Raw genomic sequence first — 22,691 nt, 5'->3', positions numbered from 1 at the left:
CCCCTAATTCCCTTTACTTCTAGAAAACTGTCAATTTCTGTTTTAAATTTATCTAATGATGTAGCTTCCACAGCTTCCTGGGGCAGCAAATTCCACAGACCTACTACCCTCTGAGTGAAGAAGTTTCTCCTCATCTCAGTTTTGAAAGAGCAGCCCCTTATTCTAAGATTATGCCCCCTAGTTCTAGTTTCACCCATCTTTGGGAACATCCTTACCACATCCACCCGATCAAGCCCCTTCACAATCTTATATGTTTCAATAAGATCGCCTCTCATTCTTCTGAACTCCAATGAGTAGAGTCCCAATCTACTCAACCTCTCCTCATATGTCCACCCCCTCATCCCCGGGATTAACCGAGTGAACCTTCTTTGTACTGCCTCGAGAGCAAGTATGTCTTTTCTTAAGTATGGAGACCAAAACTGTATGCAGTATTCCAGGTGCGGTCTCACCAATACCCTATATAACTGCAGCAATACCTCCCTGTTTTTATATTCTATCCCCCTAGCAATAAAAGCCAACATTCCGTTGGCTTTCTTGATCACCTGCTGCACCTGCATACCAACTTTTTGATTTTCTTGCACTAGGACCCCCAGATCCCTTTGTACTGCAGTACTTTCCAGTCTCTCGCCATTAAGAAAATAACTTGCTCTCTGATTTTTCCTGCCAAAGTGCATAACCTCACATTTTCCAATATTATATTGCATCTGCCAAATCTCCGCCCACTCACCCAGCCTGTCGATATCCCCCTGCAGGTTTTTTATGTCCTCCTCACTCTCTACTTTCCCTCCCATCTTTGTATCATCTGCAAATTTTGATATGTTGCACTCGGTCCCCTCCTCCAAATCGTTAATATAGATTGTAAAGAGTTGGGGACCCAGCACCGACCCCTGTGGAACACCACTGGTTACTGGTTGCCAGTCCGAAAATGAACCATTTATCCGAACTCTCTGCTTCCTGTTCGATAACCAATCCTCCACCCATGCCAGAATGTTACCCCCAATCCCGTTATTTTTTATCTTAAGTAATAATCTTTTATGTGGCACCTTGTCGAATGCCTTCTGGAAGTCTAAATACACTATGTCCACTGGTTCCCCTTTATCCACCCTGTACGTTATATCCTCAAAGAACTCAAGCAAATTTGTCAGACATGACTTCCCCTTCATAAAGCCATGCTGACTTTGTCCTATTAAATTATGCTTATCTAAATGTTCCGTTACTGTCTCCTTAATAATAGACTCCAAAATTTTACCCACCACAGATGTTAAGCTAACTGGTCTATAATTTCCAGCCTTCTGCCTACTACCCTTTTTAAATAACGGTGTTACATTAGCAGTTTTCCAATCTGCCGGGACCTCTCCTGAGTCCAGGGAATTTTGGAAAACTATCACCAAAGCATCCACAATCCCTACTGCCACTTCCCTCAAGACCCTAGGATGGAAGCCATCAGGTCCAGGGGATTTATCCGCTTTGAGTCCCATTATTTTACTGAGTACCATCTCCTGAGTGATTTTAATCGTACTTAGCTCCTCCCCCCGTAGAGTCCCCTGTTTGTCCAGTGTTGGGATATTTTTAGTGTCCTCTGCTGTAAAGACTGAAACAAAATATTTGTTCAGCATTTTTGCCATCTCCATGTTTCCCACCATTAATTTCCCGGTCTCATCCTCTAAGGGACCTACGTTTGCCTTAGCCACCCTTTTTCTTTTTATATAACTATAGAAACTCTTGCTATCTGTTTTTATATTTTTTGCTAATTTCTTTTCATAATCTAACTTCCCTTTCTTAATCAATCCTTTAGTTACTTTTTGCTGTCTTTTGAAGAATTCCCAATCTTCTATCCTCCCACTAAGTTTGGCTACCTTATATGTCCTTGTTTTTAGTCGGATGCTATCCTTGATTTCTTTACTTAGCCACGGATGGCTGTCATTTCTTTTACACCCTTTTTTCCTCAGTGGAATATATTTATTTTGAAAGTTGTAAAATAACTCCCTAAATGAACACCACTGCTCATGTACCGTCTTACCCTTTAATCCATTTTCCCAGTCCACTTTAATCAATTCCGCTCTCATACCATCATAGTCTCCTTTATTCAAGCTCAGTACGCTTTTTTGAGAATCAACCTTCTCACCCTCTAATTGGATATGGAATTCAACCATGTTGTGGTCGCTCGTTCCAAGGGGATCCTTAACTAGGACATTATTAATTAATCCTGACTCATTACACAGGACCAGGTCCAAGGTTGCCTGCCCCCTAGTAGGATCAGTTACATACTGCTCAAGAAATCCATCCCTGATGCACTCAATGAACTCGTCCTCAAGGCTGCTCTGCCCAATTTGATTTGTCCAGTTAATATGATAATTAAAATCCCCCATAATTATAGCTGTTCCCTTATTACATGCCCCGACTATTTCCTGATTAATACTTCTTCCAGCAGAGTTGCAACTATTAGGAGGCCTATATACTACGCCCACTAATGTTTTTTTCCCCTTATTATTCCTTATCTCCACCCAAACTGTTTCATTATCTTGATGCTTTGTCCCAATATCATTTATCTGTATTACAGTGATTCCTTCCTTTATTAACATAGCCACCCCACCTCCCCTTCCTTCCTGCCTGTCCTTCCTGATTGTTAAATACCCTGGCATATTTAATTCCCAGTCGTTGTCACCCTGCAGCCATGTTTCTGTAATGGCCACAAGATCATACCCATACGTAGTTATTTGTGCCGTTAACTCGTCCATTTTGTTACGAATGCTACGTGCATTCAGATAAAGAACTTTCAAATCTGTTTTGTGACGCTTAGTTCCTGCTTTTTCCTTTTTTAACACTTTACCTATTACTCCATACCTTCTGTCCCTTCCTGTTACGCTTTCCTCTCTCTCCCTGCTCAGGTTCCCAACCCCCTGCCACTTTAGTTTAAACCCTCCCCAACAGCACTTGCAAACACTCCTCCTAGGACAGCGGTCCCGGCCCTGCCCAGGTGCAGACCGTCCGGTTTGTACTGGTCCCACCTCCCCCAGAACCGTTTCCAGTGTCCCAGGAATTTGAATCCCTCCCCCTTGCACCATTCCTCTGGCCACGTATTCATTTGAAATATCCTCCTATTTCTACTCTGACTAGCACGTGGCACTGGCAGCAATCCTGAGATTACTACCTTTGAGGTCCTATTTTTTAATTTACCTCCTAACTCCCTATATTCTGCTTTTAGGACCTCATCCCCTTTTTTACCTATATCGTTGGTGCCTATGTGCACCACGACAGCTGGCTGTTCGCCCTCCCCCTCCAAAATGTTCTGTAGCCGCTCCGAGACGTCCTTGATCCTTGCACCAGGGAGGCAACACACCATCCTGGAATCTCGGTTGCGGCCGCAGAAATGCCTGTCTATTCCCCTTACAATTGAGTCCCCTATCACTATAGCTCTTTCACTCTTTTTCCTCCCAGCCTGTGCAGCAGAGCTACCCATGGTGCCAGGAAGTTGGCTGCTGCTGCCTTCCCCTGATAAATCATCCCCCACAACAGCATCCAAAGTGGCATATCTGTTTGAGAGGGGGATGGCCACAGGGGACCCCTGCACTACCTGCCTGCACCTCTTACTCTTCCTGGTGGTCACCCATTCACTTCCTGCCTGTATACCCTTTACCTGCGGTGTGACCAACTCGCTAAACGTGCTATCCACGAGTTTCTCTGCATCGCGGATGCTCCACAGTGAGTCCACCCGCAGCTCCAGCTCCGAGATACGATCAGTCAGTAGCTGCAGGTGGACACACTTCCCGCACACATGGTCGGCAGGGACACTGGTAGTGTCCATGACTTCCCACATCTTGCAGGAGGAGCATATCACGGGTGCGAGGTCTGCTGCCATGACTTGCCTTAGCTGAGTTACCCCTTTTAAATTACGTTGAAATTAGAAAATGTTAACTATACTAGGGACCTAGGTTCACTAAAAAAAAACACTATCTGCTATAAAACCTGCTGATCTTCCCTTTCTTATTACTTTACTTACAGTAAAATGGTAGAAATACTCACCTGAACCTACTCACCAATCAGCTGCCTCCCCTGTGCCGCGTCACTTTCTGACTGGTGACGTCACCCCGAACTGCCACTGGTCTCAGAGTCTCGCTCTCAGAGTAAGCTCTGGTCTCGCTCTCTCCGCGCTGTTTATATCCCCGCTCTGGTCTCGCTCTCTCCCCCCGCTCACCGACTGAACTCTCGCTCTCTCCGCGCTGTTTTTATCCCCGCTCTGGTCTCACTCTCTCCCCCCGCTCACTGACTGAACTCTCGCTCTCTCCGCGCTGTTTATATCCCCGCTCTGGTCTCGCTCTCTCCCGCTCACCGACTGAACTCCCGCTCTCTCCGCGCTGTTTTTATCCCCGCTCTGGTCTCGCTCTCTCTGCGCTGTTTATATCCCCGCTCTGGTCTCGCTCTCTCCCCCTGCTCACCGACTGGACTCTCGCTCTCTCCGCGCTGTTTTTATCCCCGCTCTGGTCTCGCTCTCTCCCGCCGCTCACCGACTGAACTCTCGCTCTCTCCGCGCTGTTTATATCCCCGCTCTGGTCTCGCTCTTTACCGCCGCTCACCGACTGAACTCTCGCTCTCTCCGCGCTGTTTATATCCCCGCTCTGGTCTCGCTCTCTCCCGCCGCTCACCGACTGAACTCTCGCTCTCTCCGCGCTGTTTATATCCCCGCTCTGGTCTCGCTCTCTCCCCCTGCTCACCGACTGAACTCTCGCTCTCTCCGCGCTGTTTTTATCCCCGCTCTGGTCTCGCTCTCTCCCACCGCTCACCGACTGAACTCTCGCTCTCTCCGCGCTGTTTTTATCCCCGCTCTGGTCTCGCTCTTTGCCGCCGCTCACCGACTTTAGCATTAAGAAATATATCTATCTCCTTCTTGAATACATTTAATGACTTGGCCTCCACTGCCTTCTGTGGTAGAGAATTCCACAGGCTCACCACCCTCTGAGTGAAGAAATTTCTCCTCATCTCGGTTCTAAATGGCATACGCCGTATCCTGAGACTGTGACCCCTGGTTCTGGACTCCCCAGCCATCGGGAACATCCTGCATCTAGTCTGTCTAGTCCTGTTAGAATTTTATATGTCGCGATGAGATCACCTCTCATTCTTCTAAACTCTAGTGAATATAGGCCTAGTCGACCCAATCTCTCCTCATATGTCAGTCCTGCCATCCCAGGAATCAATCTGGTAAACCTTCGTTGCACTCCCTCCATGGCAAGGACATCCTTCCTCAGATAAGGAGACCAAAACTGCACACAATACTCCAGATGTGGTCTCACCAAGGCCCTGTATAACTGCAGTAAGACATCCCTGTTCCTGTACTCAAATCCTCTTGCAATGAAGGCCAACATACCATTCGCCTTCCTAACTGCTTGCTGCACCTGAATGCTCGCTTTCAGCGACTGGTGTACAAGGACACCCAGGTCTCATTGCACCTCCCCTTTTCCCAATCTATCACCATTCAGATAATAATCTGCCTTTCTGTTTTTACAACCAAAGTGGATAACCTCACATTTATCCACGTTATACTGCATCTGCCATGTTCTTGCCCACTCACCCAACTTGTCTCAATCACATTGGAACCTCTTTGCATCCTCCTCACAGCTCACATTCCACCCCAGCTTTGTGTCATCTGCAAACTTGGAAATGTTACATTTAGTTCCCTCATCCAAATCGTTGATATATATTGTGAATATCTGGGGCCCAAGCACTGATCCCTGCGGTACCCCACTAGTCACTGCCTGCCACCCGGAAAAAGACCCGTTTATTCCTACTCTCTGTTTCCTGTCTGTCAACCAATTCTCAATCCATGCCAGTATATTCCCCCCAATCCCATGTGCTTTAATTTTGCACACTAACTTCTTGTGTGGGACCTTATCAAAAGCCTTCTGAAAATCCAAATACACCACATCCGCTGGTTCTCCCCTATCTATTCTACTGGTTACATCCTCAAAAAACTCCAGTAGATTTGTTAAGCATGATTTCCCTTTCATAAACCTATGCTGACTTTGTCCAATCCCGTTAATGCCCTCCAAGTGTTCTGTTATCACATCTTTTATAATAGACTCTGGCATTTTCCCCACTACTGATGTTAGGCTAACTGGTCTGTAATTCCCTGTTTTTTCTCTCCCTCCCTTTTTAAGTAGTGGGGTTACATTTGCCACCCTCCAATCTGTAGGAACTGTTCCAGAGTCTGTAGAATTTTGGAAGATGATCACCAATGCATCTACTATTTCCAGGGCTACTTCCTTTAGTACTCTGGGATGTGGATTATCAGGCCCTGGGGATTTGTCAGCCTTTAGCCCCATTAATTTCCCAAGCACTATTTTTTTTTACTAATACTGGTTTCCTTCAGTTCCTCCCTCTCACTAGACCCTTGGTTCCCTAACATTTCTGGCAGGTTATTTGTGTCCTCTGTGAAGACAGAACCAAAGTATGTGTTTAATTGTTCAGCCATGTCCTTGTTCCCCATTATAATTTCCCTCATTTCTGACTGTAAGGGACCTACATTTGTTTTCACTAATCTTTTTCTCTTGACATATTTATAGAAGCTTTTACAGTCAGTTTTTATGTTCTCTGCTAGTTTACTCTCATGCTCTATTTTTCCCCTCTTAATCAATCTCTTTGTCCTCCTTTGCTGAATTCTAAACTGCTCCCAATCCTCAGGCTTGCCGCTTTTTCTGGCAATTTTATATGTCTCCTCTTTGGATCTAATACTATCCCTAATTTCTTTTGTAAGCCACGGTTGAGCCACCTTTCCTGTTTTATTTTTGCGCCAGACAGGAATGAATAATTGTTGTAATTCCTGCACACGTTGTTTGAATATTAGCCATGCACTAAGTGTGGACCTCACTCTTTCCCCAGTTAGATTCAGTGAGTCTCGCCTACCCCTACACACATCTTGGCCATGGAGGAACATGCTGGGTAACATCCAAAATTTGGCAGTGAATGCCTTTAGCTTGCAGCTTGTGCACGGGTACCACACAAGGCCCTAGATAGAAAGCCTTACAAAAATCATTGGCCATCTTGTAACTGGGGTTTTCTTGAGTCTTAAAGAATTCTCCAATTTCAAAGCCACAGCCTGTCCTGCACACTCGTGATCAAAATTCCACCTGTTCCTTTGATATATGTGGCGTGGTAACCCAAAGAACCAGCTTAAGAGCCAGTGCTTTGTGAACTTTGGTGAATGTTTTCAGGCTCAGTAGGATCCCTTGTTGGCCAGAGGCTGCAAAAACCTATTGAGCTTAATTCGAAGTGCTAACAAAGACACTGACCTTTTGATCTGAGGTGACCTGGAGTTCAGTCACTGGTCTGAACTGGCCAGAACCGGTTTGAATTCGTTCCGCTTCTTCGAGAGACAAAGGAACGGTGATGCTACCTAGGCCCTTGGAACAGAGCCAATCAGGGGATGACATCGATCACTCCAGCAACTTTGAGCCAACCGGAGAAGACAGCATCATTCGAAAAGACAGACTTGGGGAATAAAACTGAAGAATTACAATAGACTTTAACTAACAGAAAATAATCTAGGATCATTTCTGTGCAATTGTCCACTCTTATGGATGAGCACAACTCCCCGAGGACTCTCCTGGCCTCAAGATGCACTGCATTATAACCCACCTTTGCAGTAGCCCTTGATTATCCTGAAAAGGCCTCAACTTTTAAGGCTGCTTTCTTTCACCAATGACCTGCTTCGTCAACGACCTTCCCTCCATCATAAGGTCAGAAATGGGGATGTTCGCTGATGATTGCACCGCGTTCAGTTCCATTCGCATCCCCTCAGGTATCGAAGCAGTCCGTGCCCGCATGCAGCAAGACCTGGACAACATCCAGGCTTGGGCTGAAAAGTGGCAAGTAATATTCACGCCAGACAAGTGCCAGGCAATGACTATCTCCAACAAGAGAGAGTCTAACCACCTCCCTTGACGTTCAACGGCATTGCCATCACCGAATCCCCCACCATCAACATCCTGAGGGTCACCATTGACCAGAAACTTAACTGGACCAGCCATATAAATACTGTGGCTACAAGAGCAGGTCAGAGGCTGGGTATTCTGTGGCGAGTGACTCACCTCATGACTCCCCAAAGCCTTCCACTATCTTCAAGGCACAAGTCAGGAGTGTGATGGAATACTCTCCACTTGTCTGGATGAGTTGGAGCTCCAACAACACTCAAGAAGCTCGACACCATCCAGGACAAAGCGGCCCGCTTGATTGGCACCCCATCCACCACCCTAAACATTCACTCCCTTCACCATCGGCACACCATGGCTGCAGTGTATACCATCTACAGGATGCAATGCAGCAATTCGCCAAGGCTTCTTTGACAGCACCTCCCACGACCTCTACCACCTAGGACAAGGGCAGTAGGCACATGGGACCACCACCTGCATGTTCCCCTCCAAGTCACACAGCATCCCGACTTGGAAATATATAGTCGTTCCTTCATCGTCACTGGGTCAAAATCCTGGAACTCCCTACTTAAGGTGAGAGAACCTTCATCACATGGACTGCAGCGGTTCAAGGCGGCAGCTCACCACCACCTTCTCAAGGCCAATTAGGGACGGGCAATAAATGCTGGCCTTGCCAGCGACGCCCACACCCCATGAACGAATTTTTTTTAAAAGACAGCTTTCCCTCCCTTTAGTTACCTTAACAGGACCTTGCTTAGTAGATGAGTGGCTCGGAGGCTTGTCAGACTTTAGCATAAGTGGTAACTAAGTCATTTGCCACATCATCTGTTGTCAAGTCTGCCCTATTTGATAGTGGGAGTTAGCCATTGTTGTTGTAAGAAGTAAAACTGTTAGTAGCTAGCACTAAATGTGTGTAAATTACACTGAACACTTCAGCCTACGTTTCTCAACACATCTTACCGTTAAGTTGTGGAGTAGTCAATAGTTCTCCATACCTTCCTGCAACCCTTCAAACCTTCCATCCATGGCTCTTCCTCCAGCCTCAGAAGCTGCTTGACAGTCACAGCACAAACCAAACAGCTCAGAAAGGAGATTCCCACTCAATAAAACACTGTCAGTTAATATAATGCATTTATTTTCATGTACAATTAACTAATTAACACTCAGAAAGATACTTCTGGAGAACATGGAGTAACAGCCCCTGTTGGCACTGGGAAATATATTGGCACCAATGGGCTTTATGGGCAAAACAGTCACATTTAAGTCAATGACCATTAATGTTGCAAATACACGTCTTCTGAGGTCCCCTCACCTATTTCTTTAGATTGGGGCTGGCAGTGGCAGAAGCAGTGACAGACCTGTACCCACCAGTACTGTACCCCAGTGTTATAGTGACAGACCCGTACCCACCAATACTGTATCCCTGTTATATAGAGACCTGTACCCACCAGTTCTGTACCCCAGATCCTAGTGTTAGTGAAAATTCCCAGTGTTAGGATATCACAGCTGGAAAACATCACACTCATCAAAACGAATAAATAAAGCATATTTTAACAGTCTGTAGAGTGTTCGATTCATGTATTACACGTTCAACACAAATGAAAAACAAAATAAATAACTACCAGCCAAATATTAAAATACATTAAAATATCATCTTTCAAGCGGTGAGAAAGGCTCCCCTGAATCATTAAGAAATGCACTGAAGATAGATGGAAACTCAGGACTTATTAACACAGCATGGTGACAGTATGGGTGGGTAACACTGCACCGCCAATATCCCCAGGATTACAGACACAACAGAGTAACGTGATTGACAAACACAACACACTGCACCCGAAGGTCACACGGAAAATGTCATGAGATATTTTCTTTCCTACCCTGGATGCACCAACATATCCCATATATATTCTCCAACCAACTGACAGTTACAGTGTAAACGGAGAGAGAGCACACCGACCCTCACTGTGGTAATCACACACTTTAACCCTTCCCTCTGCCAGAAAATCACCTCTCACCACACCACTCCCCAAAGAATGCTGGTCAGGGTGCACATCCACCATGTTATGTACCAGTTATCAGTAGCATCAAACAATCCTTCCAACTGAACTTCCAATTCTTCAATGCACAGTATGGTGTGCACTGAAAACCTGCTAACTTCATAGTCCTCTTTGTGAATCAGCAGTTCTCACAAACCCGAAAATTAGAATGTATCAGCCTACTGAACAAACAGGCACACGAGTGTACTCCCTGGTTAAACTTAAACAGGCAATAGGCAAACATCTTGGCTAAGTATGCCAGGGCGAGAACTGGGTGGCACAGGCGGTATACCTACAGGCAGTGGCAGTGTGCCATGAACAGCGGTCGCCAATCTTCATCACATAGGTACTAACTGGCACCACTGTCTTAAAAGCAGGTCCAGGTGCGGGGTCCCAAATGTAACGATGCCACGAATATGAATAGCAAGAGAGGAGTGAGGCATTGTCCATGAATGGGCCACTCTCGTCTGGCTACTACTCCCTTCACTCAATCACATGGTTTATGGGTTATTTGTTTGCATTTATTCAGCCTGATCCCCTCTATTCAGTACACTCCGCACTGCCTGTGGTCAAACCCAGCACTATTTCACCACCAAGACACCATGTGACCAGGGGCCCGCAATGGTTTAGTGGTAAATACGCTCTTCACTGTAGCAGTGAGCCATACAGAAGACAACTGCAGACTGGAGGCCTGTCCTGCACTCAGGTAGGGCATCAGGCGAGGTGCTATGATTCCTGTGGGGGTGGGGGAGAAACAGATTCTCCCGATTGCTATTCAGTGACTTCATGTGCAGATGGAGGTCGACAGGATTGGATCAGCTGTCAAACAATCTGCCACTACTCAGTGTATCGGTCACACGTGGAGAAAGGTCACTCAGCCGAGGTACTGGAAAGGTGGCAGCACCTGCGGAACAGTGAGCCAGAAACAATGACAGTCTTCAGGATTGGGGGAAGAGAGACAGAAGAGGAACAATCAACTTTCAGCAATTAATAAGATACAAACCAGCAGGCCAGTAAGGAAAGATGATAAGCATTTCAAAAGGGGCACAAATGCACCACGGAGTGACCACTGGCTCTAGGGTAGTATTCCTGCCTCCGAGTCAGGTGAAGGGTTCAAATCCCTCTCCACAGTCCCGGCGAGTGGAAGCCGGATTGCAGCTCTAAATACGGGGCTGATGTACAGCAGGGATTATTCGTGTCTGGATGACCCACCAGCGTAAAGGGTAGGTGGGCTCTTTAGCCTTGGTTGTTGCCCAATCAGGAGAAGTTACTCCGAAGATAAAAACCACGAGGAAGGCAATGGGAAACCACCTCAGCTCCTCTTCCCTTGTGAGTGGCTCAAGAATCTCGTGTGAGACAAGAATTAGGAGCTGCTCAGGGTTAGATACACAATGAGAAGTGGCCATTTGTGCTGCTACATCAGGCAGCTATTGCCATTACCATCACCTCCTGCAACACCAACCAATAAACAGAAAAACTTTTGCACTGAAACTCAAACAAACGTACAGCCTCGAGGCTCTTCGGATGACGTCAGTGAGGGTTCATGTATTGAAGGAAGGGGGTTGCTAAGCAGGACACCTGAATTAGGGGCATGAGTATAGAGATGAAGAGGAGAGCGTACAAAATTGCTCCAATACTCATCTGTGCTCCTTGTAGTACTTGCATTCATTATGTGTAAAGTCCCTCTTCAATGCCCACCTTCGTCAGCCCAGAGTGCAAATCGCCCTCCAACACTGGGCCTCTTTAAAACACTTGTAATACGCTTCACACAGGGCACACCATCTCCAAACCACTTTCCCTTTAAAGGATTCAGTTGCAGCTTGCTTCCTCTTAGTGTTTGGATGAGTGAAGCATGGTTGTGACGATCAGTGTAAGAATTACACCAAGTGTAAATGTTCACGTTTATTAAATGACATTTGCTGACTCCTTATTTCCACTGAAATCTCAAGTACAGATGGTGTAACATTCAGTCCGAGGAGAGGATGATTTCTAATCTGGCGTCAGAATCAAGGCGGAGTTCAATGGTTCTCGCCTTTTTTACTTGATGTTTTTCAGCAACACAGTCCGTGCGTTGACGACCGCTTTGAAGGCGTCTTCGCTCCCCGGGGCGATGCACTTGTCTGGGTGAAGGAGCATGGCCAGCTTCCGATAGGCTTTGTTTACCTCATCCCTGTAAAAGTGGCACAATCTCAGGATCCACAATCAACCCCCTTAAAACACAATATAAAAGGGGCATGGCTGGAAATACACAGTGGCTCAAGCAGCATCCGTCAGGAGACGGAGAATGACAACAATTTGGATGCAACTCAGTTCTAACTTGAAATGGTCTTCTTTCTATCCAATGCTTATGGACCTATTGTCCTTTTTCATTATTTTCTATTTTTGTGATTCCCACAGTACGGGTATGGTAGTGCAGTGGTTATGGGGTATGGTAATGCAGTGGCTCTGTTACTGAACTAATAATCCAGAGAATGTGAGTTCAAATCCAACCGTGGCAGTTTGAGAATTTGAATTCAGTTCAAAAAAATCTGGATATAAAAAGCTGGTCTCAGTAAAAGTGACCATGAAGCTGTCCGATTGTCGTAAAAACCCAACTGGTTCACTAATTTCCTTTAGGGAAGGAAACCTGCTGTCCTGACCGAGTCTAGGCCTATATGTGACTCCAGACCCACCCGGTCCGGCCTATATGTGACTCCAGTCCCACACCAACATGGTTGACGCTTAACTGCCGTCTGAGCCACTCCAATATATCAAACCACTAGCAGTTCAAGAAGGCCCACCACCACCTTCTCAGGGCAACTAGGGATGGGCAATAAATACTGGCCTTGCCAGTGACGCCCACATCCTGAGAATGATTAAAAACAAATGACGTTCTCGCTTTTATAGCTCACCAAGATCACCAGGGTTAGGAGATACTCAGTGGGGAAGGAGAGGACACAGTCTTGCAGTCCAGGCCTGTCAGCTCCAACATACCTCACAGTGCTCTATTCTGAACCACATACAGTTGTACAAAGTACAACTGGAACCTGGTATTGGCAGACAGCGACAGGAGTTCCACAATCTATGCCAGACAGTGGTTCTTCGAGTCCACCCCAGCACACTGCAGGGTGCATTTGGCACACTGGTGCCAACACCAAAACTGTCCATGTGCAAAGTTTCACGTAACCTCCAGAGGCCCCAAGAAAGATGTATCCCCGGGGGCGGGGTATCCAGAGGTGGGGTGATCCGGGGGCGATGTACCCCATGGTTTCAGTGATGTGGGGGGGACTCACTGAGTGTGTTATCCTCCATCAGTCTGCTGAATGTCAAGTTCCCCCAGTGAACCAATTGGGTTTTTACAAAATCCAGCAGTTTTTGGGGTCATTTTTCCAATGCCAGCCCACAAATGACCAGATTTATTCAATTCAATTCCAGAGCTTGTGAGTCCAGTCCCCTAGTCCTAGACTCCCCAACCAACAGAAATAGGGCAGATAGAGAGAAACTATCAGTTCCCGTTAATATCTTGAAAACTTCGATCAAATCACCCCTTAATCTTCTACATTCCTGGGAATACAACCCTAGTTTGTGTAATCTCTCCTTGTAATTTAACCCTTGGAGTCCAGGTATCATTCTAGTAAATCTACGCTACACTCCCTCCAAGGCCAATATCTCCTTCCTAAGGTGCGGTGCCCAGAACTGAACACTACTCCAGGTGTGGTCTAACCAGTGCTTTGTATAGCTGTAGCATAACCTCTACCCCCTTGTATTCTAATTCTCTAGATATAAAGGCCAGCAATCCATTAGCCTTTTTGATTATTTTCTGTACCTGTCCATGACATTTTAATGATCTATGTACCTGAACCCCTAAGTCTCTTCGGACCGCCACTGTTTCGAGCTTTACGCCATTTAGAAAGTACTCTGATTTATCCTTTTAGGTCCAAAGTGGATGACCTCACACTTGCCTACATTGAAATCCATTTGCCACAGTTTTGCCCATTCACAATCTATTAATATTTCTCTGTACTTTCATGCTTCCATCTACACTGCTTACAACGTTGCCTATCTTTGTCATCGGCAAACTTGGATATGTAGCTCTTTATCCCGTCATCTAAGTTGTTAATAAATACAGTGAATAGTTGAGGCCCCAACACAGTTCCCCATGAGACACCAATCACATCCTGCCAATTTGAGTACCTGCCCATTATCCCTACTCTCTGTCTCCTGCCGCTCAGCCAATTTCCTAACCAGGTCAATAATTTGCCCTCAATTCCGTGAGCCTCAACTTTAGTTAACAGTCTCTTATGAGGAACTTTATCGAATGCTTTCTGGAAGTCCATATAAACAACAGCCATAGACATTCCCCTGACCACTACTTTAGTCACCTCTTCAAAAAATTCAGTCAGGTTCATCAGATATGACCTACCCTTTACAAATCCATGCTGGCTCTCTCTGATCAGCTGAAAATTTTAAAGGTGTTCAATCCTTATCCTTAATTATAGACTCTAGTAATTTCCTGACAACAGATGTTAGGCTAACTGGTCTATAATTCCCTGGTTTTCCTCTCTCACCTTTCTTAAATAGCGGAGTGATGTGCAATTTTCCAATCTGAAGGAACAGTTCCTGAATCGAGAGAACTTTGAAAGATTATAGTTACGGCATCTGCAATGTGCTCACCTACTCCCTTTAACATCCTGGGATGGAAACCATCTGGTCCTGGGGATTTGTCACTCTAGTGCCATTATTTTCTTCATTACTGTTAATTTGCTTACGTTAATTATGGTGAGACCCCTGATTCAAAATTAGTTTCCTTGGGGTGTCTGGCATGCGATCCTCTTTCTCTACTGTAAATACTGACAAAGTAATTATTTAACATTTCCACCACTTCCTTATTTTCATTTACAATCTCACCATTATCAGTTTTTAAAGGGGCCCATGTTGCTCTTGATCACCCTCTTTCTCCTAATATAATTGTAAAGATTTTTAGTGTTGATTTTAATATCCCTTGCATTTCTTTTCATATTCCCTTTTTGTAGCTCTTACTATCTGTTTGTCACCCTTTGCATCTCTCCGATGTCGCCAGGATCTGTGTTATTTTTTGCATTTTTGTATGCTTTTTCTTTAGTTTTATGTTGTCCCTTACCTCTTTTGTCGTCCATGGCTGTTTTTTTGGCAAGTAGAGCTCTTGTCCCTTTAGGGGTATAAACTGGTTCAGTATCACGTTAAATTCTTTTTTGAACACCTCCCACTGATCATCTGTCATTTTACCCATTAACAGATTTGTCCTGTTTACCATGGACAGCCTCTGTCTTAACTCGCTGAAGTCGGCCTTACCTAAATTTAGAATCTTAGTAGCTGATACAGGTTTCTCCCTTCCAAACGCAGCATTGAACTCTATCATATTATGATCGCTTTTAGATAAATGTTCATAGAAACGTAGAAAATAGGAGCAGGAGTAGGCCATTCGGCCCTTCGAGCCTGCTCCGCCATTCAATATGATCATGGCTGATCCTCTACCTCAATACCATATTCCCACTCTCCCCATTCCCCCTGATGCCTTTTGTGTCTGGAAATCTATCTAGCTCCTTCTTAAATATATTCAGTGACTTGGCCTCCACAGCCTTCTGTGGTAGAGTTCACCACCCTCAGTGAAGAAATTTCTCATCTCAGTCCTAAATGTCCTACCCCGTATCCTGAGACTGTGACCCCTCGTTCTGGACTCCCCAGCCAGAGGAAACATCCTCCCTGCATCCAGTCTGTCTAGCCCTGTTATGTTTCAAGGCGATCCCCTCTCATTCTTCTAAATTCAAGTGAATAAAGACCGAGTCGACCCAATCTCTCCTCATATGACAGTCCTGCCATCCCAGGAATCAGTCTGGTGAACCTTCGCTGCACTCCCTCTACGGCAAGTATATCCTTTCTTAGGTAAGGAGACCAAAACAGCACACAATACTCCAGGTGTGGTCTCACCAAGGCCCTGTATAACTGCAGTAAGACATCCTTGCTCCTGAACTCAAATCCTCTTGCAATGAAGGCCAACATACCATTTGCCTTCCTAACTGCTTGCGGCACCTGTATGTTTGCTTTCAGTGACTGGTGTACAAGGACACCCAGGTCCCTTTGTACATCAGCGTTTCCCAATCTATCACCATTTAAATAATACCCTGCCTTTCTGTTTTTCCTTCCGAAGTGGATAACTTCACATTTATCCACATTATACTGCATCTGCCATGTATTTGCCCACTCACTCAACTTGTCTAAATCGCTCGAAGCCTCTTTGCATCCTCCTCACAACTCACGAGTCCATCTAGTTTTGTGTCGTCAGCAAACTTGGAAATGTTACATTTGGTTCCCTCATCCAAATCATTGATATATATTGTGAATAGCTGGGGCCCAAGCACTGATCCCTGCGGTACCCCACTAGTCACTGCCTGCCACCCCGAAAAAGACCCGTTTATTCCTATTCTATTTCCTGTCTGTTAACCAATTCTCAATCCATGCCAGTATATTACCCCCAATCCCACATGCTTTAATTTTGCACACTAACCTCTTGTGTGGGACCTTATCAAAGGCCTTCTGAAAATCTAAATAAACCACATCCACTGGTTCTCCTTTATCTATTCTACCAGTTACATCCTCAAAAAACTCCAGTAGGTTTATCAAACATGATTTCCCTTTCATAAATCCATGTTGACTTTGTCTAATCCCGTTGATATTTTCTAACTGTCCTGTTATCACATCCTTTATAATCGACTCTAGCATTTTCCCTACTACTGATGTTAAGCTAACCAGTCTGTAGTTCCCTGTTTTCTCTCTCCCTCCTTTTTTAAATAGCACTGTTCACGCACTGTTAGGCTGTTAACTAAATCTGATTCATTACTCATTATTAAATCTAATGTGGCCTGCCCCCTTGTTGGTTCTAGGACATATTATTGCAGAAAACTGTCCTGAACACACAAGAAATTCGCTATCTTTCTGACATGAGCTCGTCTGCTTCTCCCAATCTATGTGAGTCAAAATCCCCCATTAAAACCACTCTGCCTTTGCTACATTCTGCCACTTCACAGCTGCTACCAGGGGGCCTATACACAACTCCCACTACAGTCTTAAATCTTTTTCTATTTCTTAATTCTACCCATAAAATCTCCACAGCCTGTTTACCTCTCTTTATATCCTCTCATCATTGAAGTAATTTCATCCTTAATCACTAAGGCTACTACTCCTCCCCCTCTACCAGTTTCCCTATCCTTCCTGTAAACCTTATAACCTGGTATAATCAGTTCCCCATCCTGACTGTCTTGCAGCCATGTCTCAGTAATGGCTACCATGTCATTTAGCCTAAGTTGAATTTGCTCCTGCAATTCTTTTCAATTTGTTCCTTATACTCTGTACATCTGTATAAAGAATGCTTATTTGGACCACACACCCTAATCTGTCCTTCTGCTCTAATGTTATTTTTCTCTCTCTTGATTTAAATTGCTTTACATCTTTTAGTTTTCCCTTTACCTATAGTGCCTAAAGCATAATTTTTGACTATCACTCTACTCTCTTACTTTTCGTTTGCTTTAGAATTATTATTTACACAACTTTTTCCACCTGAGCTCCCCCCCCCACCATCGATTACTAGTTTAAAAAGTCCTTGTGACCGTCCTATTAATCCATTCTGCTAGGACCCTGGTCCCAGCGGTATAGCTCCTTCCTGTCCCAGTACTAGTGCCAGTGTCCCATGAAATGGGACCCCTCCTTCCCACACCAGTCTTTCAGCCACATGTTTACCTCCCTAATTGGCTTATCCCTACGGCATCAGGTAGGCAAAATACCATGTGGGACTCTTGATCCTACTTACAAAAGGATGCTATCTGTCCCCCTAATTATTGATTCCCCCACAACTACCACATCATGCTTCTCCTCCTCCTCCTCCCTTCTCCCTGCTCCTCCCTCCCCCTTATCGGTGAGGCCCCCTAATGTTAAGAGAGCCCTCTATGGTCAAATAGCTTGCATGTGTATTGTACATGTGCTGGAACTGGTTCTGAGACACAAGCGAACTGTACAGTCTCAGGTGGGTTTCCCTTCACCTGGTCGATAGTTTGCTTTACCTGGATACTCCGGGCTTCATTCCCAACATTTCCCAGCTGTCCTTACTATTGCGTATCCGGCGGATGGTGTCTGCCTGCTCCTTGGTAAACCCCACGCTTACGCTGGACTGAGGCCGTTTACCATTCTCACACAAGTCAAGGATCGAGGAGAAGAAGGTCTAGAACCAAAAGCAATGTAGAGAGGGGGAAAACAGGGATTAAACTGTATTTGGTACACAGCGCTCCCCGAACACAGCGGAGGGTGGAGGGACATAGTAACCCCAGGGTGGGAGGGCGGGGGGGGGGGGGGGAAAACGGGCAAAGTACTACTGGTGGGAGGGGCACAGTAACCCGGTTTGGGGGGCGGGGGAAAGACATGTCTGTGTTTGAATGGGATTTCTGTATTATGCCCAAAATAGGGAATGTGAATACGCTCCGATCAGACACGTGGATAAGCCGCCCAACAATGCGCAATTCTCTGCTCACAGATCCTCCTCTTCCCCGACCGTCCTCTGGTCGCTGGCTGTGTGGAATGACTCCGCCCCATGTATGTACCTGAAACATCTCATTAATGCCCTCTCCAGACTGCGCCGAGGTTTCAAAGTAGTTGAATCCCCGGCTCTGGGCCCAGAGACGCCCCTCACTCTCATCGACGACCCGCCGCTTCCCACAGTCAACCTGCGGTAACACAAAGAGAAAACACACAACATAGGAACAGGAGAACACTGCCCACTCCGCCCACCTCCCACTTACACGTTAGGCAGCCACTTTCATTTTTTGATGCATTTTGTGCTGAAAGGGGGAGGTTAGCGCCAGAGAAAGGAATACTTCCCACTCTAGCCACCCTGTGTCCCATCAAACACTCCCAGGGCAGGTACAGGGTTACATACAGAGTAAAGCTCCCTCTACACTGTCCCATCAAACACTCCCAGGGCAGGTACAGGGTTACATACAGAGTAAAGCTCCCTCTACACTGTCCCATCAAACACTCCCAGGGCAGGTACAGGGTTACATACAGAGTAAAGCTCCCTCTACACTGTCCCATCAAACACTCCCAGGGCAGGTACAGCACGGGTTAGATACAGAGTAAAGCTCCCTCTACACTGTCCCAAGTCCAGATAGTGAGACGCCAGCTGGTACAACGAGTGACAGCACAAATTGTTACCTTGTTGCCGCAGACAACAAACACTATGTTCTCCATGTTCGTATGAGGCCCCAGTTCCTGCTTCATCTCAGCGAGCCAACTCTCCAACGCATCGAAGGAGTCTTTCTGCCCCACATCATAGGTCAGGATCACCCCTTGAGTGTCTTTGTAAAATTCATTTCGTACCTGTTACGAACAAGACCATTACTGCAAGACAAGCAATTTAAACAAAGTAGTGCTACTAACTTTAGCAGTGGTAATCGGAGGGCTGATAGAGGGGTGGACTCTATCTTTTGCAATCCAGGATAGGAGGATTAGGGAGCTCAATGCACGGCTAAAGGGCAGAGGGCTTCTCTCTAATGGCGCATTGGCACCAGTTGCGGGGAAGAAGAGAGCTATTCCATAAAGATATGCTACATCTGAACAGGGTGGCAGCTAATGAACTACCAAAATGGATCCATGGGGAAGTGAGTCATTTAAATCAGGAAGGAAGGGACAGCATGGAAAATATAAACAATTAGAAAGAGCAAGTAGAGAAGGTAGAAATAGATGAGGTAAATATACAAATAAAAAAAGATAGCATGCAGAATGAGTCTGGGGAGCGGGGAAAAAAACAAAATTAGCAGACATTCAGTATGGTTAGAGGTCAAAGATAAAGGGGGATTGTTATATTAGTGGGGTTATTCAACAGACCTCCTAATTGTGGGAGGAAAATGGAAGAGGAAATCTGCAGATAGATCAGGGAGATGAGAAAGAATAACAGAATTATGATTGTAGGACATTTTGAAACACCACTTATTGACTGGGACTCGGAAGAATTAAGTGAGAAAAGAGAATGGAATTCCTAAGCGGTGCACAAGTGGATCCTCAAGGTGGATGTTCCTAAGCCCACAAGGGGAGAGGTGTTGCTAGATCTAGTTATGAGTAATGAAATAGATCAGGTAAATGAGTTAAATGTGGGTGAGCACCTTGGGAGTAGTGACCATAATATGACAAGGTTTAAGGTAAAAAGTTGGTACAAAAACAAGGGCATCAGATTGGAATAGACAGATTTTAGAAAGATGAGGAATGAGCTAACAGGTGAGGTGGAAAGAGAAATTGGCACACTGGACTGTAGGGCAACAATGAGATATTGTTCAAAAGGAGATTACAGAGGTGCAGAGTAAATATATACTTTTCATAAATTTTGGGGTTCAGGTTCACAAGACATTAAAAGCAGCTCCTTAAATGGAAAAGGACATAAAAAACCAATTGGAATCCTGGGATTTATAGAATATAAAAGTTGAGATGTAATGGTGAATCTATATAAACCATAGTAAGACCACAGTTGGAGATTGTGTGCAGTTTTGGGCTCCACACTATAGAAAGTTTGTGGAGAGGGGAGATTCATTAGCATGCTACCTGATAAAAGGAAATACTAATATGGAGAAAGACTTGAAAAATCAGAGCTGCTTTCATTAAAACAGGAGAAGTTAAGGGGTGATTTGATAGAGGTGGTTAAAATTATGACTGGATAGGACAGAGTAGATAGAAACAGAGTGTTTCCGATGAGGGGGTCTAGAACAAAGGGACATAGGTACAAGATTAAATGTAAGAGATTGAGGACAGAGAGCAGGAGAAGCTTTTTTTTTACACAGAAGGTTGTGGGATTCACTGTGGGTTTAGTGATTGAAGCAGAGACCATGTCAACATTTGAGAATAGGTGGTTGAAGGATAGAGGATAAACGGATATGGGAACAGGGTGGAACATGGGATTAGGATACTGCTCGTGTGGAGGATAAACACCAACATGGACTGGCTTTGCTGAACAGCCTGTTTCTGTTACAATATCTGTGTAATTCTATGTAAAAGATCCCGTGGCACTATTCCAAGAGCAGTAAAGGTCTCCCGCTGTCCTGGCCAATATTTATCCATCAACCAACATCACTAAAACAGATTAACTGGTCATTCATTTCATTGCAGTCTGTGGGACCTTGCTGTGTGCAAATTGGCAACCGCAACTGCCTACAGAACAACAGTGACTGTACTTCATGGGCTGTGAAGTGTTATGTCACACCCTGAGGTGAAAGATGCCCATACAAATACAAGTTCTTTCTCTCTCTTACCTACCTCATAGAAGAACGGATGACCCGCCATGTCAAAGATGTTAACTTTAATCTCTCGATCCCTCACCTGCACCCTGAGGGGCAAAAAAACGTAAAAATATCTGATAAGCAGCTTTGCGTTATAGGTGCTCAATTGCACTTCAGTTCTGTAATATTTATCCAAATTACACCTCTATCCCACACTTTCCCCGGGGCCCCGTGGTTCCAGAACCACTCCTGGGCCGGGAGCACTTTCCCCGGGGCCCCGTGGTTCCAGAACCACTCCTGGGCCGGGAGCACTTTCCCCGGGGCCCCGTGGTTCCAGAACCACTCCTGGGCCGGGAGCACTTTCCCCGGGGCCCCGTGGTTCCAGAACCACTCCTGGGCCGGGAGCACTTTCCCCGGGGCCCCGTGGTTCCAGAACCACTCCTGGGCCGGGAGCACTTTCCCCGGGGCCCCGTGGTTCCAGAACCACTCCTGGGCCAGGAGCACTTTCCCCGGGGTCCCGTGGTTCCAGAACCACTCCTGGGCCGGGAGCACTTTCCCCGGGGCCCCGTGGCTCCAGAACCACTCCTGGGCCGGGAGCACTTTCCCCGGGGTCCCGTGGCTCCAGAACCACTCCTGGGCCGGGAGCATTTCCCCGGGGCCCCGTGGTTCCAGAACCACTCCTGGGCCGGGAGCACTTTCCCCGGGGTCCCGTGGCTCCAGAACCACTCCTGGGCCGGGAGCACTTTCCCCGGGGTCCCGTGGTTCCAGAACCACTCCTGGGCCGGGAGCACTTTCCCCGGGGTCCCGTGGCTCCAGAACCACTCCTGGGCCGGGAGCACTTTCCCCGGGGTCCCGTGGCTCCAGAACCACTCCTGGGCCGGGAGCACTTTCCCCAGGGCCCCGTGGCTCCAGAACCACTCCTGGGCCGGGAGCATACTTCCCCGGGGTCCCAGAACCACTCCTGGGCCGGGAGCACTTTCCCCGGGGCCCCGTGGTTCCAGAACCACTCCTGGGCCGGGAGCACTTTCCCCGGGATCCCGTGGCTCCAGAACCACTCCTGGGCCAGGAGCACTTTCCCCGGGGTCCTGTGGCTCCAGAACCACTCCTGGGCCGGGAGCACTTTCCCCGGGGCCCCGTGGTTCCAGAACCACTCCTGGGCCGGGAGCACTTTCCCCGGGGTCCCGTGGCTCCAGAACCACTCCTGGGCCGGGAGCACTTTCCCCAGGGCCCCGTGGCTCCAGAACCACTCCTGGGCCGGGAGCATACTTCCCCGGGGTCCCAGAACCACTCCTGGGCCGGGAGCACTTTCCCCGGGGCCCCGTGGTTCCAGAACCACTCCTGGGCCGGGAGCACTTTCCCCGGGATCCCGTGGCTCCAGAACCACTCCTGGGCCAGGAGCACTTTCCCCGGGGTCCTGTGGCTCCAGAACCACTCCTGGGCCGGGAGCACTTTCCCCGGGGCCCCGT

At 46.6% G+C, this 22,691-nt stretch overlaps 1 protein-coding gene across 3 annotated transcripts in view; it reads right to left on the bottom strand.

Annotated features, from left to right (window-relative positions):
- Nucleotides 1-9,040: 9,040 nt before the first annotated feature.
- Nucleotides 9,041-22,691, bottom strand: part of dnajc27 (DnaJ (Hsp40) homolog, subfamily C, member 27) — a 41,908-nt gene continuing 28,257 nt past the window's right edge. For 2 of the 3 annotated variants that reach the window (XM_067988472.1, XM_067988471.1), the window contains exons 3-8: nucleotides 21,263-21,332; nucleotides 19,175-19,339; nucleotides 18,565-18,687; nucleotides 18,031-18,188; nucleotides 15,078-15,125; nucleotides 9,041-12,128 (exon numbers count right to left, since the gene is read on the bottom strand). In XM_067988472.1, coding sequence (XP_067844573.1) covers nucleotides 11,996-12,128; nucleotides 15,078-15,125; nucleotides 18,031-18,188; nucleotides 18,565-18,687; nucleotides 19,175-19,339; nucleotides 21,263-21,332 — 697 coding nt within the window. In that variant the 3' untranslated portion in view covers nucleotides 9,041-11,995. The remainder of the gene's footprint in view (nucleotides 12,129-15,077; nucleotides 15,126-18,030; nucleotides 18,189-18,564; nucleotides 18,688-19,174; nucleotides 19,340-21,262; nucleotides 21,333-22,691) is intronic. The other variant, XM_067988473.1, reaches the window with a different exon arrangement.

The sequence above is a fragment of the Heptranchias perlo genome, chromosome 8 (assembly GCF_035084215.1).
Source record: "Heptranchias perlo isolate sHepPer1 chromosome 8, sHepPer1.hap1, whole genome shotgun sequence".
Classification (NCBI taxonomy): domain Eukaryota; kingdom Metazoa; phylum Chordata; class Chondrichthyes; order Hexanchiformes; family Hexanchidae; genus Heptranchias; species Heptranchias perlo.
Note: the sequence above shows the minus strand (reverse complement) of the source record. Positions and strands in the feature narration are given on the sequence as shown.